This window comes from Trichomycterus rosablanca, chromosome 21 (assembly GCF_030014385.1).
Source record: "Trichomycterus rosablanca isolate fTriRos1 chromosome 21, fTriRos1.hap1, whole genome shotgun sequence".
NCBI classification, from domain to species: Eukaryota; Metazoa; Chordata; class Actinopteri; order Siluriformes; family Trichomycteridae; genus Trichomycterus; species Trichomycterus rosablanca.
The window spans coordinates 16,768,672-16,785,977 of record NC_086008.1 but is presented as its reverse complement, the minus strand read 5'-3'; the positions used below and the strand labels follow the sequence as shown (position 1 = coordinate 16,785,977).

Below are 17,306 nucleotides of genomic sequence, written 5' to 3'. Positions count from 1 at the left end.
TTGTGGCCCCTTCCTGTTCCAACATGACTGCGCACCAGTGCACAAAGCAAGGTCCATAAAGACATGGATGAGCGAGTTTGGTGTGGAAGAACTTGACTGGCCTGAACCTGACAGAACACCTTTGGGATGAATTAGAGCGGAGACTGCGAGCCAGGCCTTCTCGTCCAACATCAGTGTCTGACCTCACAAATGTGCTTCTGGAAGAATGGTCAAAAATTCCCATAAACACACTCCTAAACCTTGAGGAAAGCCTTCCCAGAAGAGTTGAAGCTGTTATAGCTGCAAAGGGTGGGCCAACATCATATTAAACCCTACAGATTAAGAATGGGACGTCACTCAAGTTCATATGCGTGTGAAGGCAGACGAGCGAATACTTTTGGCAATATAGTGTAAATCTAGCATGTCAAATATCTGGATCTGAGTTGCCCGACTGGCAATGACTGTTATGTCGAACAGCCAATGAGAATGCAAGATACAGTGTGAGGGGAAACATCAGCACACAAACTTTGTTCTAAATGTAGCTGATTATTTTTCATAATTCTGGGCAAATTTACTGGAAGCCGGAATGACAGCAAAATAAGTTGGTTACTGTGTGGTCCTAAACAGATGGCAGGACTGTTCAGCCAGTGGTGTGTGTGTGTGTGTAGTTTGTTTCTTGTACTGTTCAGACTAATTGTATTTTACAGACATTGATGGCTGCTAATAATAGTTTGACGTTACTTGATTTTATGCCACTGCTGTGAATACTAAATACAAAATGCACATTAAAGTCCATGCATTGATCACAGTACTGCATGTTTAGTTAGATGCACCTGCATGACTTGTCACTAATAGATAATGTGCTATGTCATAGTCAACAACGGGTCATAATGAAATTGCAGGATGTAGCTGATGAACTTTAAGGACTAATAAAATAGAACATATTTTAATAGCAATGTTTACTTAACTTTAACAGGAAAACAATTAAGCTAGAGATAGAAATCACTCTGAAGTATTTTGTGCTCCCTAAACCTTTATATTTTATAGGATTGTGCAGCTGAATAACTAAAAATCCCCATATTTTACTTTAACAGCAGTCATTCACTTCAGATTTTATTACACAATGAATAAGTGTTGTTGCATTGTTTGTATGTCTTCATCATTACACTGTCTGCACTGTGTCTGCGGTCACACTCTTCTGGCCAAAGTTGCTGCAGGTCAAATTTTATTTTAAAAATGATTCATTGAATCAGTTTTGCTTTTGTTTAAGCACAAATACAAAGCTAAGGTTTGTGTGTCAGTACAATCATGAATAACAGCACGGTCTCAACCAATCAGATTGTAAGGTCTTGTATTTATAACTGATGTATTTGTAGTGTTACAGAACAGATAAAGAACTAATGCTGATAATGTACAGCAGAGCTTTTTGGATATCGTGTTCTTTCCAAATGATGTCACAACATTGTCATGATGATGGACATAAAGCTTTTGCATTTTCTGTTGTCACCTTTTTCAAAATTATTCTAAAACATTTTTGTGATATTTTTGTTACTTTCCAAACAAGAACATATTTTATAATTGTGATTTTAGATAAATAGACTAGCCTTTAATTTAGAAAGCTCTTGGGTGTCCAGGGCAGTTATTCCAAATTTCCTCGCTACTAAATATTCAACAGTCAACTGTCAGTGGTATGAGAACAAAGTGTAAGCGATTGGGAACGACAGCAACTCAGCCACAAAGTGGTAGGCCATGTAAAATGACAGAGCGGGGTCAGCGGATGCTGAGGCGCATAGTGCGCAGAGGTCGCCAACTTTCTGCAGAGTCAGTCGCTAAATGCCTCCAAACTTCATGTGGCCTTTAGATTAGCTCAAGAACAGTGCGAAGAGAGCTTCATGGAATGGGTTTTCATGGCTGAGCAGCCGAAGGCGGACGAGCGAATACTTTTAGGAATATAATGTATGTGATTCTATCCTATTTGTAAAGCTTACAAACTGACATGTTCCTTTATACCTGAACACCTCACTTTGATCTCTCCTAATAAAAAGTGATCTGCCAAGTATTTTAAAACATTATAAAACAATCTAAATGGTGTAAAAACATTAAGCCTTGTGTAACACAATACCACCCATGTACAAAATTAATCTTTTCCCATCTGTTATCTTTAATGAAATGTAATTTGTGCTATTGGAAATGCATATTGTTTTCCTGTCCTCCCCCATAGTCTATTCCTCCCAGCTCTCCAACTCTCTAAGTGTAGGCTGCTTCATATCTCTCAGCAGGTGTCTGCTCTTTCATATTAACTGAAAATAAGTACTGCAGGCACTGCTGGAAATGACCAGAATTTCCAATGCCATACAATCCACCTTTTGTGTTATTAAACTGTCTTAACAAAGGACCAATGCTTCTAGCAAGTTCTAGTCCACCCCTCAGGTCAATGGCAAAAAAGTGAAGTACAAAAGCAGTATATAACCGGTGCTTCTGTCCTAAAGGGAAGACGAGAGGAGCCTTCATGCTGCCCAAAGGAGCACGGCATGTGTATCTGAATGAATCCGATGGCTTTAGAAATGTTTTTGGTGAGTTGAATAAGGCTTTGCAGAGGCATGGACATCCACATTAAAACTCAGGAAGGACGCTTAGTGCTTTGCTATTGAAAAGTGACTTAAGGTTCTGAGTCCCAGATTCTATTATGCATTTCTCAGTAAGACTTTGTATATTTAACATCCAATGGAACCATCCAACCTAATGGAATTAATAACATTCTCTAACAACCAGTTTATAAACCAAGAAGGACAAATGGATATATGAAGTTTGGATGAAGAACCCTATAGTTATGTTTTCGAGTAACATGCTTTCATAGGCTTTGTTTTATTTAGATCATACCTGCTACTGTAGTGTCGAGCCTTCCTAGATCCTAAATAAACTGTACACCTACTGACAAGGGGATGTCCACCTCTGCAAAGAAAAAAAAGCAAAATGTTACACTTTCTTACTAGTTTCTTCTGCTTTTTTTCTCTCCAAATATCTTGCCTCTGCTGCCATTTCACTCTGGTGCAAAGGTTACCTAAAGATGTTTCTCATCCCCCCGGGGGCTAGACATGTGATTATCCAAGAAAATGAGGCCTCTCCTCACATTCTTGGTAAGTTCCGCCGCCTTCATGACACTTCTGCCTTTTTACACCTTCTCATCATTACATTTACTGTCTTTTCTGTGATTTGCTGACTTCTAACACTTTATTTAATGTTTCACATTGTTTTGCACATTAACTTAATTGTATTTTGTAAATCTGAACAAATTTTGATGCCTGCAAAACATTTCAAAGCGTTGTGACAGAGACATGTTTATCACAGATACATTACCTATTATTATAAAACCTACTATTGTTTTAAAAATCTACTTAAAATACTTCTCAAAATGATTAAAAAATAATTAGGAAATGAAAACAGGGCATTGTGACAGATATAAATTGGATGTCAATAAAATGCTGATCACTACAATATTATATATTTGATAAAGAGACTACACTCATGTTGATCATTTAACCCACATACCATAGTGTAATGGTTAAATGCACTGATGAGCCAAACAGACCACTTGCCTATTAATCTGTTCAAGCAGTTCTAACTCACTGAGACTAGACTCCAAAAGAGATGTTAAAGACTCATGTGTTGTCTGGTACCAGGACATCACCAGCAGGTCCTTTAACTTCTGTGCATTGTGAGATGGATAGTCCTCTAGTGTATCTTGCTGCCACCTCTTCCACTTCACGCATGCCCACTGTCCACAGTATCACAGAAAAATATGATGCCTGCGTGCACATTGTGGGTGCTTTCAATGGCAGACTAGCCTCGACCACATAGTTTCATAGCCACCAATCACATGACCACTGTTGGTGATTTTTTTATTATGGCTGCCTGTGAGCACTCCCTGCTGTTTTAGAGATACTTTGACCCAATTATCTGGATATAATGATTTGGCCTTTATCACATTTAGTCAGGTTTTTATACTCCCCACAAATGCTGCATTTAACACGTGTACTATGAGGGACAACCATCTGCCCAACGTTTAATAAATTACTAGCTGTAAGATGCACAAGTATCACAGCAAAATATTACAGAATGCATTTTTGAGGGTGGTTCTAATGTTTTGGCTCATCAGTGTACAACATTAATTTGTGGGTATGACATGGTTAGAATAAACACATTAAGAGATGTGATTTGTGTGTGTGTGGTTTACACGTTACATCCAATTAAATCAGCTCAACTAATTAATTTTTCCTGGTAGTTTAGTTAACTGACGTTTTCCAATGAAAACTGAATTTCAATTTCAAGCCGATAAAAAAAGCTGAAACTGAAAATTGATGCTGAAATCAGAAGCAGTGACTCATAAGCATAAATAAGAACAGGCAAAAGGTCAGAAAATACAATCTGAATGCCAAATAACTTTTTATTAGAAGCTGCAAACTTAAGATGTTAAATATAGTTCACAGTGGGTAGAAAATTAAACTGTGAGTTTACCAGAGAGCAAGTAAAAGTACTTCATATTACATGCCTACATCAACAGTCATGTTAACTTCTCTTTTAATGATTATTTTAACTTAGTAAATCTTTTACATTTTAACTATTGCTAAAAGGCGGTGCCTCATTCAAAGTCTAAGTGCTTTATATGATCCTCTCTCAGGTTCTGGGAATGAATAAGCCAAAGAAATTATGTGTAAGAAAGTGTGTACTGTAATCAGAGTAAACAATACATTTTCTTCACTTTCATTTCCTTTCTCTTTTTTTTTATCTAAAAAAAGGCAAAAATGTTTGAGAATTAAGACAAACATAAATGTAAACGCTTATAAACGCTTTGTTGATGAATAACTTACTAGTGCCTTTAGACTTTATTAGTATTTCCAATTATTGGTAAATTGACTTGTTTTCATCATGTTAATATACTGTATGATGCTTTAATAATTTTTAAACGAATAGCAAGTTTTACACAAAATTTCTCCAAATTCAACACATTTAGGCTTTTCCCTTTTTTCCTGGTTGTTTTTATTTTTCCATCTAAACTCCCCAGAGCTTGTTCTCGAGGGGCTGCTCTTTTTGTAGACAGTATTTCAGGAGTCTTAAGTAGTGTTACAAAATTTCACATGAAACAAGTACGTACATTGTAATCATTTAGTTTGAGACCATTTAAATCAGTTAAATAAAGAATTTATAAAGTATTAAAGGATTCTAAAGTCTCAGCCCATATGGGTGGACTTTTACAGTAGACAGTTATAACACTGATATTCTGTCAGCAAACACAAATGGTCTTGTGCTATAATTAAATTGTAATCTTTGTAACTGAATGTTGGTTGCAGCGGTTAAGAACCAGGCCACAGGACATTATATTCTAAACGGTAAAGGAGAGGACGTGAGGTCACGCAGCTTCATTGACCTAGGAGTGGAGTGGGATTATGTCATTGAGGATGATGTGGAGACTCTGCATACAGAAGGCCCGTTACACAATGCAGTCATTGTTCTGGTAATTAAAGTTTTTTATTTTTTATGTACTGAATTTAAATTCAAGATTATATTATTCTGAGTACATAGTTTTATTTACCTCAAACTCTTATCTAGTATTTTTTATTACTATCCTACTACTTTTATTATTATGCAGCATGCCCACATGGTTTAAAAAGATACAAATATTTGTATAGAAAATAATAGCGTGGGAGAATACATAACGTGCACACTTCTCTGAAAGATTTTGCCAAATAGAAAGGTGTTGTTCCGAAGGAGTGAAAGGCAGAAGCTCAGGTGGTCTTCTGTCTTCATTATATCTTGTTCTAAGAAAGTTTGAACTAATCTAAGAAGAGTTGCTAGGCAACAAGTCTTGGCTCAGTTTTTTCTCATCAGGTTACACATCTGTGGAGTAGATGGTATAAGCTAATTTCATCTCTTCCTTCCTAATAAGTGGAGATGGCTGCTTAGCTTTCCTTGTCTGAAAAGATTTTCGCTTTTGTCTTTTTTTATTCCGGATTTTTCTGTCAGAATATTTTTCTGCGGATATTGTTACTCTTCCGGATCTAAAACCAGGCAGCTGCTGTGTTCACTTGTACTAGTTAAGACTGGCATCAATACTAATGAATTACTGAAAATATCTTATGCAAGCTTGCCAGCACAGCTGGAGGAAAGGCAATTACACCCGTTTTAATGTACGGTGCAGAACACTTGTTAATTTGGTGGCATTAAAAGTTGGTTTTTACATTCAATGTTGTCTACACGGGGTTTAACAACACAGTTGTAATAACAAAACACATTTATAAACTGAGTAACCATACACTTATACTCTAAGGCCAAAAGTACACTTGAATTTAGTCAACAATAGACATCAGTTAATAAAATTATCCAAAAGGTATTTAAATGGGTTGATATTAGGCCACGAAGTCTATCAGACCAGATTTTAGGGGGCAGTGTTAGGTCAGTGGATAGGGAACTGGCTTGTAAAATAGTCACTGGTTTAAAACCTGAACATCACCAAGTTAGCACTGACGTAATCAGTAATTGCTTGCATTGTTTTTAGTCACACTGTAAAGTGCTTTGGGTAAAAGCGTCTGGAAAATGCCAAAACACAGGAACACGAAAAGAATGAGTAGAAAGCAACAGTGAATTATGAACAAAGTCTGGAAAATCTGTCATATGATTTTTGAACCTGAGGATTTATAGGTCTGTGATTTCAGAAACGTGGTCAAATATTACCTGTAATAGTCTATTGCTTGTAGTCTTTCATCAAATAGTGTTTTGCTGGCACAGACCTTACTATGTGGACTTCTCTACTCAGCATGTGTGTCATGTTTTCACAGCACTTAGAGTCTGAGCCAAATCTTGTTGTGCTAGCTTTGATCATGTCAGTTTTAGACCTAGGTTTCTAATATCTGTTCCTGAAATCTGTGCTACTGGGCCAACGGCCAGCTGCTCACTTGTCAAGATCAAGAGTGCATATGAAGAGAGAGGATTCAGGGAGAGAAGAGCAAGCACTGGCAACATTGTGTCTCCTCATTCCAGGAAATGCATTAAGCTGTGGTTACAGGCACTTGACGTCAATGATCCCTCAGGATCAAGCTCATACTTGAAAGGCAAAAATGGAAAAGAAAAGCAAGAGGTCATGGCTCATATTCGTCCAGATGTGTTCATTCGAGTTAGAAATTGAGGCTTTGAAGAGCAAGCACTTACTCCTGGCCAGTAGTTTCAGTTTGGCTGAAGATTCAGAGATGAGGACAAGAACATTTTCATCTCACAATTACAGCAATATAGTAGGTAAACCATACTGGTAGAAATCATTAAGGTTTTAATTTGGTTTGAATAGTCAAATACAGGCCACGGAAATAAAACACTTAAACACTCCTTTATGATGTTCCAAAATTTGAAAATAAAAATGCATCCTATGCATATTTCAAGAGAGGTTAAATAAACAGCAGAATGAAATTGAGCATCTTCCATGACACCTTAATTATCAGATATACACCAAGTTGAACTTTGAGAGGCTCTGGAGACATCTAACCATGAAACTTTTTATTTGAATAGTCCAACATCCAACCACAAACCTTTTAGAACTTGTATGTCAGCATTTGTAAAATGATTAAAAATTTAGGAGGTAAAAGTTGTTTCTACTTCTAATCTTCTGATCTACTTCTAATATATCTAAAAACGATATATTGTTATGGGTTATTTCTTTTTTGTTTGTTATTATTCACTCCCTGCAATAATATGAAAATGTTGGCAACACCATTTTCTAAAAATTTAGCAATTTGCATATTACACCTTAGGTTTCACTGGTCAACGTTGAATTTATTAGATATTACGGTTAAACTAATGGTTAAACTAATTCTAATTTTATGATCCCCACCAGAATCTTTCACAATATATTACAGTGTTTGCCCTTTAACAAATAAAAGACCTTTAGTGACAAACCTGAAATACAGTGGATTTAATACAATTCATAAATCACAAGCTGCACACATCGCTGCCCAGATTGCTGAACCTTTTACCTGCTATAGCAAGAGCTGTAGTAATAATACCATAAACAATATAAACAATATGTAATTATATTTTGGTAAACATTGCCGTGGCTTACATGGTACTAAATTAGAATTTTATTTACACATGAGCCAGTTTGGTTTACTTGCTGCATATACAGTGAATTCTTGATTCAGACTCCTTGACTTTTCTGTACAGATAGCATTGTGTATTTTATTTAAAAATTATAGAACTTCCATTTTTACCCATTAATCTACTCTTAATGACCTATAACAGTGAAGTGGATATGTGTTTGAAATGATGCTGTGCACTTCACACTGTGCTCCAGATGTGCTTTAATTATCCTGGAGATGACTGGACATAGATTGGAAAGGCACAAGCCACACTTTACACTTTACTTACAGGACAACAACTGATCCATGAAGGTCAAGGTTTTGCCTGTGTATCTTTGCTATAACACACTGTGTACAGGACACAAAATGAGAAAAGTCATTTTCTGGTCTGATGAGATGAAAACTGAACTCTGATATATAAACGCTGATATAATGCATAATAATGAGGTTCAAAATATTTTGCAATATACTCCTACCCTCCTACCTTCTTTGCTGCTAAGACACCTGATTTACATCTTTAACCAACTATCAAGAACTAGGTTAAACCAAGGTGCAGTTTAGGCTCGTCATGTCTACTTGGTTAGCTCTAGTGGCCAAGCAGTGTAAAATCTAGACAGATTATACATGGGGAAAACATGCAAAAAATCTAGATTAAAAACATCTTTCTCCATTGACTTTAACAGCAGGAAATAAACAAAAATATGCATTCACACAAATATACTGTACATACACAGTATATGTTTTGTTTTTTCAAGAAATAAAGCACAACAGTACATTTCCTGCCCTTCTTATTAAATTTCACTTTGATTCATTGCATGGGGAAAAAGTGTAAGGTGCTGCTGTTTTGTCAGTTTTAGATGACAAAAGCACAATGCAATGTTTTATATTAATTGAAAATGACATACTCTGTCCACACCTCCAACAGTCTGTGGAAGACAGGTGACCGTTTTGCAGTTCTGACAGTTAATTGCACAGGCAAAAATAAACATCAAAACACTCATGCCAGTCAGTATTTATTAATTAATAGCAAATTGATCAGGACTGGTGCTGCACCCACATTTATCCAGCAAATGTTGACATAGTACATAGTGAGTACTATGTGAGTACTTTGTCACTGTGGACTCTAGGATTTAAGTATTGCATTAAGCAGTAAATGCAATGTGCATATCTCAGTTTTAGTCACATGGGAAGTGTAAAAACAACCTGACAGCTCGCAGCACCACCCGAGCACCCACACGTTAGCCTCCCACTGCTGAGATCTCAAGGTCGAATCTTAGCTCTGCTATCGACAGGCTACACAGACATGATAGGCTATGCGTCAGGGCGGGCAGGCCGAAGAGGGGCATCACTCCTACTGCAAATGCACAGAGATGGGCAATAGTGGAAAGCAGTGTGGCTACTACACACTTGTTAGTGGGGGCTTGTGCTAGGTATAGCCCTCCTGGGTCAGGGTAAGTTGTTGTAAACAATCCTGTATTTGCCATTTCAGCAGGATTTCCCTGTACACTAAAACAATATTTCTCTGACAGCCAGTAGGTAATGGATTTGTGTCAGCCATTTCTCCTGCCATTACAATTGGCAATTTTGCCACTGGACCTGGAATTTTTATTTTGCTCATTTATAATCACATTAAAGTTTATTACATTGTGTCAAAAGTTAAACAAACACATTGGATGATTTTACTGATCAGCGAGCTTTGGTGTGTATAATCCGACAGTTGTTCAATCAATGAAATTAGTGACAGCAGTGTGTTTTTGGCATTTATGTTCTAATTAAATCTAAATACATCTTATTGTATATTAATAACATAGCATAAAGTAATGGCAAATGCTCTATTACATCTGAATTTTGTTTGTGTTTTTGTAATAGATTATACCAAAAGACAATGAGACAAGATCAACACTGATGTATAAATACATCATTCATGAAGACTCAGTCCCCATAAACAATAACAATGTTATTCAGGAAGACACCTTCGAATGGGCTTTAAAGAGCTGGTCTCAGTGCTCTCGACCTTGTGCTGGAGGTAACAAACTTTCCCCACTCAGTTTTTGCTTTTGGATATTTGTACTTGTTTTTTTATGTACAGGGTGAGTCAAAAGTCGCAGGACACTATTTTATTTCAGAAACGAAAGGGAAAATGACATATCTGAATACCCCAGCAAGTAATGGGTGAGAGGGTCTATCTTTTAGGCTATGTCTCAGAAATCGATTGCTGCAATCAGATTTCCACACCACACCGTAACCTTCACATCACCTACGACTTTCGTGTCTGCCATCCAGTGAGGGTTTTCGTCACCAGTGAGGTACTCACGTTCTGGCGGTTGACCTCACCACTGACATAAAAATTGGCCTCGTCACTGAACAGAATGCCCTGTGCGAATGCGGGATCCCGTTGATGTTGGTCTAACGCCCAGGTGCAGAACTGATCTGATAGTTTCTGCTGCAGCTAATTCTTGAAGGGGTGCCACTTATTGGTATGAAGAATCCGTACAAGGGATGACATTGCTGCTTTGTGGACTTTTCGCAAAGGCTGCCAAAACCATTGTTGAGGTTTCTTCGACGGTAGCGGTCTTCGGATGACCACTACATGGCTTGTCCACAGTCCCGGTTACTCGGAATTTGGCTATGAGGGATGCAACAGTGCTTTGTGAAATTGGTGGTCTTTCTGGGTGTCGGTTGTTGAAGTCTTTGGCCATGATATGGCAGCTGTGTTCCCCAGACATCAGAATCACCTCAATCCTCTCTTCTTTCATCAATTCCATCTTCAGTTACCTGTAACGAACGTCATTTTGCCTTTCGTTTCTGAAATAAAAGAGTGTCCTGCGACTTTTGACTCACCCTGTAGATTGTTTTACTACTTTTTTCAGGCTATATTTCAGGCTATGTAGCTTTGCTCACTTCTTTTCTTTCTTGTCATCAGGCTTTCAGTACACTAAATACGGATGTCGTAAAAAAGGTGATAACAAGATGGTTCACAGGAGCTACTGTGATATCAGCAAGAAGCCCAAACCCATACGCAGAATGTGCAATCTCCAAGACTGCACACAACCACAGTGAGTAGATCTTTACCTACAAATATTATTACTCTTAACTCCGACTACTTTTAGCAAAAGACTAATTACAAATTTACACACGTTTAAATACAAGCGTGTAAACTAAATTTAATTCAATGTGATGTCTCTATCATTTTCTTAACTCCACAGTTTTAAGCCCAATGTATCAAACATGCAGATTATTGTAGGATAACAGTATTCCCCAAAAGTCTAATTAGTTTGACTAATGTTTAAGATTTCCCTAAAATAAGGTGGAGGGGTGTTAAATGCTATGGTGCATGCAGCAGTAGTGCTGGATTAGGAAGCAGGAGCATAGGCCTAGTAATAAAATAATCATAACATTTTTATTAAAGCATAACGGGTATTAGTACTGCTTGCAGATATTTTTCCATACAGTAAGTTTAACCCATTGTGATGTTAAGATCTTGCAGCAGTACAAGCTGATAACACTTGAAACTCTTGAAACCACTATGAGCCTGTATTATAACCCTGTCGTGTGAATGAATGAATGTGTTTATTTCTCTTATGTACACATGTACAGTATAATAAAATGCTTTTACCGCTTATCCCAGCTTTTTTTTTAAAGCTGGGGTAAGAGTGAAGTGTCAGCTATTGTTATCAGCTATTGGTTATGGGCCTTGCTTAAGGGCCCAACAGTGGCTGCATGGAAGAGCCGAGACAATTTTCGGATTAATAGCCCAAAGCGCCACACACTAGGCTAGCATTGTCCCCTAAATGGCAGATGTCATACGGTGGCATTACCCTAAAAGGCAGGTATTGTCACAGTGTTGCATAACCAAAGTAATTGTCTTCACTGGTCTATTTTTCATGCAGAAAGAGCTGTCATGTCATCACATATTTCAAAACATCATAACAATTAGCAACACTGATAAGATAACACTGTTATAATATCTGCCATAAATTATGACCACTTAAATCAAGCAAATGATGTGTGGCATGACTGGTTTATGAGATACTTATTCCTTCCATATTTTAGGTTTATTTCATTAATTGCATGTTTGGCAGCTGGAACAAATTTAAAATGTTTCAGAATTAATCCACGAATGATTTTATCCTTTCATGTGTGATGTTGATGTGTGCCAAATATATATGTCGTGTACTTAAAATACAAAATTTAAAGAAAATCACTGTCACTTCTCTAAATAGTTTTGCAAAATGTGTGAGTAGTGCTCACCTCTGGATCACAGATGGGTATCTGAAAATAGAATCAGTCCATTGCTAAAAGAGCAACAGTGGTAAAACAGACAATTAATGAATCCCAGCCACCCCCTTAAGCTTACATCATTTAACTGCCCCAGTTTTTCAGTCCAGATCCTTAAAGTTTCCTTACTCCATATATTACTGCAGTTGCTCCTCTACTGATTAAATGTGTGATGTGTGATCTGTTTTTAAATTACTTTACTTTTCGAAAGAGAAATTTAGGAGAATAGGTAAGGATAATCAGGCTCATGCATGCCTACTGGACTTTTTGTAGTTGCAGTGAGGAACACAATGAGTGAGAGGTTATTATGGTGCATAGAATGAGAGTGTTTAATGAGATAGTAACACCTCATTAAATGAGAAAAAACCCTCACTAAACGAGAATCTGGCATTAGACGCTGTGGTAGCCGCTATCTTTCTGGCTGGGTGTTAAATACCAGCAGTGGCTTTTAGTTTGACTTTGAGGATTCAGACAGCTGCTTCCTTAATGAGAATCTGAAAAAGAGCATGCTGCTTACTTTTGAAAGTGTTTATATTGTATACACTACAGTGCAAAAGTGGCAACGTTTACACTTTACACTTCAGGCAATATCAGTAAATGGAAACGTCTGTAATAGTCCTACTATTTCATGTCAAAATGACTGCTGTGAAAAAGGTCTGGGACACCAGGTTTGTGCAATGTGATGTCATTACATACACGTAAGCATTACATACACGTATTGTATGAGGTTAATTCATTAGAAGCTTGCTGGTATGTATAAGGCCAACTTTCAATTCCATTTAAAATGCCACAGATCACAGAATTTGACAGACAAAAAATCATACATTTGAAAGAATCAGCAAACAAACTGCATACTCAAGATGTGGTATTAAAGCTGTTATAAAGAAATTTAAAGAATCAAGAGAGGTCAAAAACAAAAATGGACTGTAATGCTGAGAAAGCTTTAAAAATCTGATGAGCAGCTTCATCAGGACTTCACATCAACACTTCACTTGGAACAAGTTGACCCATCTACAGTCCTAAGAAGGTGAGTCACAGAGGGAGTCAAAAAATGACTTTCACTAAAGTGAAACAGGATGAAAAGGCTAAAATATACTAAAGCTTACAAAGATTAAAATGAAGATCAGTGGAAAAGAGGATTATGGATTGACGAATCAAATGGAGTGACGAATCATAGAAACAAATTTTTGGGTCCAATTTTACGAGAATATGTGAGAAGAAGAGTTGGAGAGCGATGGAAGAATGAGTACTTGCAGACTTCAGTGACAGTCTTTCCAGAAAAGTTCAAAATGTGCTTAGTGCCAGGGAGGTTACACTAAATACTGCTTTAATCAATTTCATTGTATTTTGAAAATATAACCATTTAGAATTTGATGCATGTAACGCATGAAATAAACGTTTATAGAATATTATAGAATATTCAAGATACAGTGTTTTAAAACATTTCACAAGTAAGGCAGGTAAATCTGTGGTGATTTAAGCAAAATGCCAAGCTATATGCCAGGCCTCATTCTGTATATGCTAAAACAGCGTGGCTTCATAAACAATGTGCTTGACTGGCCTGTCTGCAGTCCAGATTGTCTCCTGTCTCCTATTGAAAATGTATGGTGCATCATCAAGTGGAGAATCAAACAACCACAAACTCTAGTATTAAGCAGAAACTAAAGTCTTGTGTCAAGCAAGAATTGACAAAAATTCCATGTATAAAACTGTAACAATTCGTGTCCTCAGTTCGCAAACCATTAAAAAGTTAAATTTATAGGAAAGGTGATGTAGTGCTAAACATGCCTCAACAAAAAGACGACCCAACTTTTTTGTGTTGCAGGCATCAAATTGTGAATCGTTTATATACAATGAAGTTGATACAAAGAAATACAATTCAATTGATCAGTAAAAACCTTCTTTCTACTTTTGTCAGTTAGATAAAGATTCAGATAAAGATAAAGATTCAAGAGAAATAACAAACCATAGAAACATACAAAACTATGTGGAAAACTGTGTTCTAGCCACACACGTTGCTGACAGGTACAATAAAGTTGATACAAAGAAGTACAATTCAATTGATCAGTTAAACGTTTCTTTCTATTTTTGTCAGTTAGATAAAGATTTGAGAGGATTAACAAACCATAGATTATTTTTGTATTGCATATTTTACAAAATGTCCCAACTTTTATTGAAATCCAAAATCTGCCATTCATATGTCCAAAACTATGTGGAAACCCCACCTAATTATTAAGTTTCAGTGTTCTAGCCACACACATTGTTGACAGGTGTAACCGATCATAAATCACATTACATGCTTCCAACTTTCTTTTTATGCACACAAAGCAAGTTTTATAACTACATGGTTTGACATTAAGGACTTCAGCCCTACTGTGCAGCATTCAGATGAGCTGGAACCAGAGCCAGATGTCAGCTGCGAGCCAGTCCTTTTTATCAACCATCAGTGCCTGACTTCACAAATGCTCTTTTAACTAAAGGGGCATGTGTTCCTACAGACTAACTGCTTAAAATCTTATACAAATCCTTTCCACATGAATAGTGTTTCTTACTGTGGGCAATCATAATTTTTGGATATACATAACATATTATATAACATATTACTTAAACTATTCAATGACTCATCACTTAGTGGGTAGCACTGTCGCCCCACAGCAAGACGGTCCTGGGTTCGAGCCCCAGGTGGGGCAGTCTGGGTCCTTTCTGTGTAAGTTTGCATGTTCTCCCCGTGTCTGCGTGGGTTTCCTCTGGGAGCTCCGATTTCCCCCCACAGTCCAAAGACATGCAAGTGAGGTGAATTAGAGACGCTAAATTGTCCACGACTGTGTTTGATATAATCTTGTGAACTGATGAATCTTGTGTAATGAGTAACTACCATTCCTGTCATGAATGTAACCAAAGTGTAAAACATGATGTTAAAATCCTAATAAATAAACAACAATGACTCATCACACGTTGTGCATAGTATTGTTGCCATCCTGAAAGAGACCACTCTGGTTTATTCTGGTTCGTTTTTTATGAATTCAAATCATATAAGCACAGTACCCAGCCCAGAGGATAACCAAGACACCAGTCTCCTTCTGAAATAGGGGTCAATGATTTAGCTTTAGCCATTCTTGTGGAGTTCATAAGTGCACTTGCTTAATAGTTGAGAGTGTGGTGAAGATGGACTACAGTCCTCCCACTCAAATCTTCCTCAATCTCAGCATTTATTTATTATTATTATTTTTTTTTTTTTGGTCCAGAATCGAGGGCATCCGGGCCAGTTGTACATATTAGTTTATGTCACAGAGCTTGTTAGGATGTTTATTGGTTGACTGCAGATGTTTCCAGACAGATGAAATGTATAATACATTTTTAGTCATTTATTTATTCTTCATTCAGAAAGAGAGTGACTTAATTAAGCATTTTAACCTCAGATAGCTAAGCCGTATTTTCTGTCTGATTGCAAAACAACTGGACACAGTGACAGCACTGTGGGATTAGCTTTATTTTATGACATTAGCACAAGCAGCGCTCTTCCAGTGAAGTCTTTAGAAATGACATGGTGCTAACCACTTCTACATTACTCTAATTAGTTCCATAAACATAGTTCACCAAGACACTCTAAAGCTTATTGCAGCTGGGTTTAATTATAGAGCATGTATTTTCTCACGAGTGGCAGTTTTGTGATGGACCAAACAATGGTCTGCATGTTTCTAGTTCCACTCTTAGAGCAGCTCCAGTATGCTCAGTCTCTGGTCAGAAAGGGAAACCCAACTTAGCACAGATACTTAGGTACAGTTTAAGTCACTTAGCAATGAAAGCAACCACTAAATGTGAGGATGCCATGCAGTTCAAAAAGGGCCATAAGTTTATGTATACCCAAACAGGCCTTGTCCCAGATGTTTCCATACACCTTGATGAGCTTAGATGCAGCACTAATGAGGGCATAAAAAAGTAAAACAAGTGCTCAGAGACTTGTATCCTCTGAAAGCTTAAATCTCGATCAAAATCTGTGCAAGCCCAGAACGCTATCACAAACACACAATGCCATTTGTGTTCTTTGCATGAAACAAAACATATTTCTCTACTAAATGTGTTTGATTAATAGTGCTTATGCCACTCTTTAAAAAAAAGTTCAATATGCATGTTACACACCTAGTGTATGTATAATTGCATATATTTTTTGTAATATTTATATTCAAATGTATTTATTTAAACAAGCTTTTGACGAGATCAGGGGTCTGAAAACCTAGTGAGCTGCCTTGCTGCCTACTGTGTACCTAGGCAGCTGCCTAAGTAGACATTGATCACAAGGCAAATTATTTAGATGCACTACTTAGGCAGCAATTATGGCGATTACATCACCACAGTATTTGCTTATTAAGCTAATACAGTTAGCCTCAGGTCATTTAAACCAATGGGCTTAGGTGGCGCATGCCCTCCATGTAGTGAAAACGGTTATTTTTCACTAACAAGCTTTAACAAGAATTTTAAATAAATTACACTTGTACACCTTTATACCAATTATTCCATAAATTTTTTTTTACATTTATATACATTATATACATTTTTACATTTACATAATGTAGGAAGCATTGGATGCCCCCTTGTTATTCAGTCGGATTATTGCGTTAAGACATCCCAGTAGGCAGCCTTTTAAAAAATCTAAGAATGTAGACAGCATTCTTCTCGGGACTTCCGTAGGATGACAAAAAATGCTGACTGTGTAGAGAGCTCACTAGGTTTTCAGACAGACTCCAGATCCACATGCTCATCACCACCATCTGCTTCAATAAAAAGAATTGGACTCAAAGAAATCTGACCTTGTGTACAAAGGAATTAACATGCAACTTTTAACAACTTCAAATGTGCTTAACTGTTTTTTAGCAGTCCCAGAAATTCTGAAATGTGTGTATTTTTCAAAGATTTATCTTTTCTGTCAAA

The 17,306-nt window shown here is 37.0% G+C and overlaps 1 protein-coding gene across 1 annotated transcript in view; it reads left to right on the top strand.

The window, feature by feature from the left end:
* The window catches only part of adamts3 (ADAM metallopeptidase with thrombospondin type 1 motif, 3), a 179,228-nt gene that overhangs the window by 144,294 nt on the left and 17,628 nt on the right, over positions 1-17,306 (top strand). Inside the window, exons 17-20 of the mRNA XM_063017819.1 lie at positions 3,036-3,116; positions 5,328-5,491; positions 9,969-10,125; positions 11,023-11,155. Of these exons, the coding sequence (XP_062873889.1) occupies positions 3,036-3,116; positions 5,328-5,491; positions 9,969-10,125; positions 11,023-11,155 (535 nt within the window). The remainder of the gene's footprint in view (positions 1-3,035; positions 3,117-5,327; positions 5,492-9,968; positions 10,126-11,022; positions 11,156-17,306) is intronic.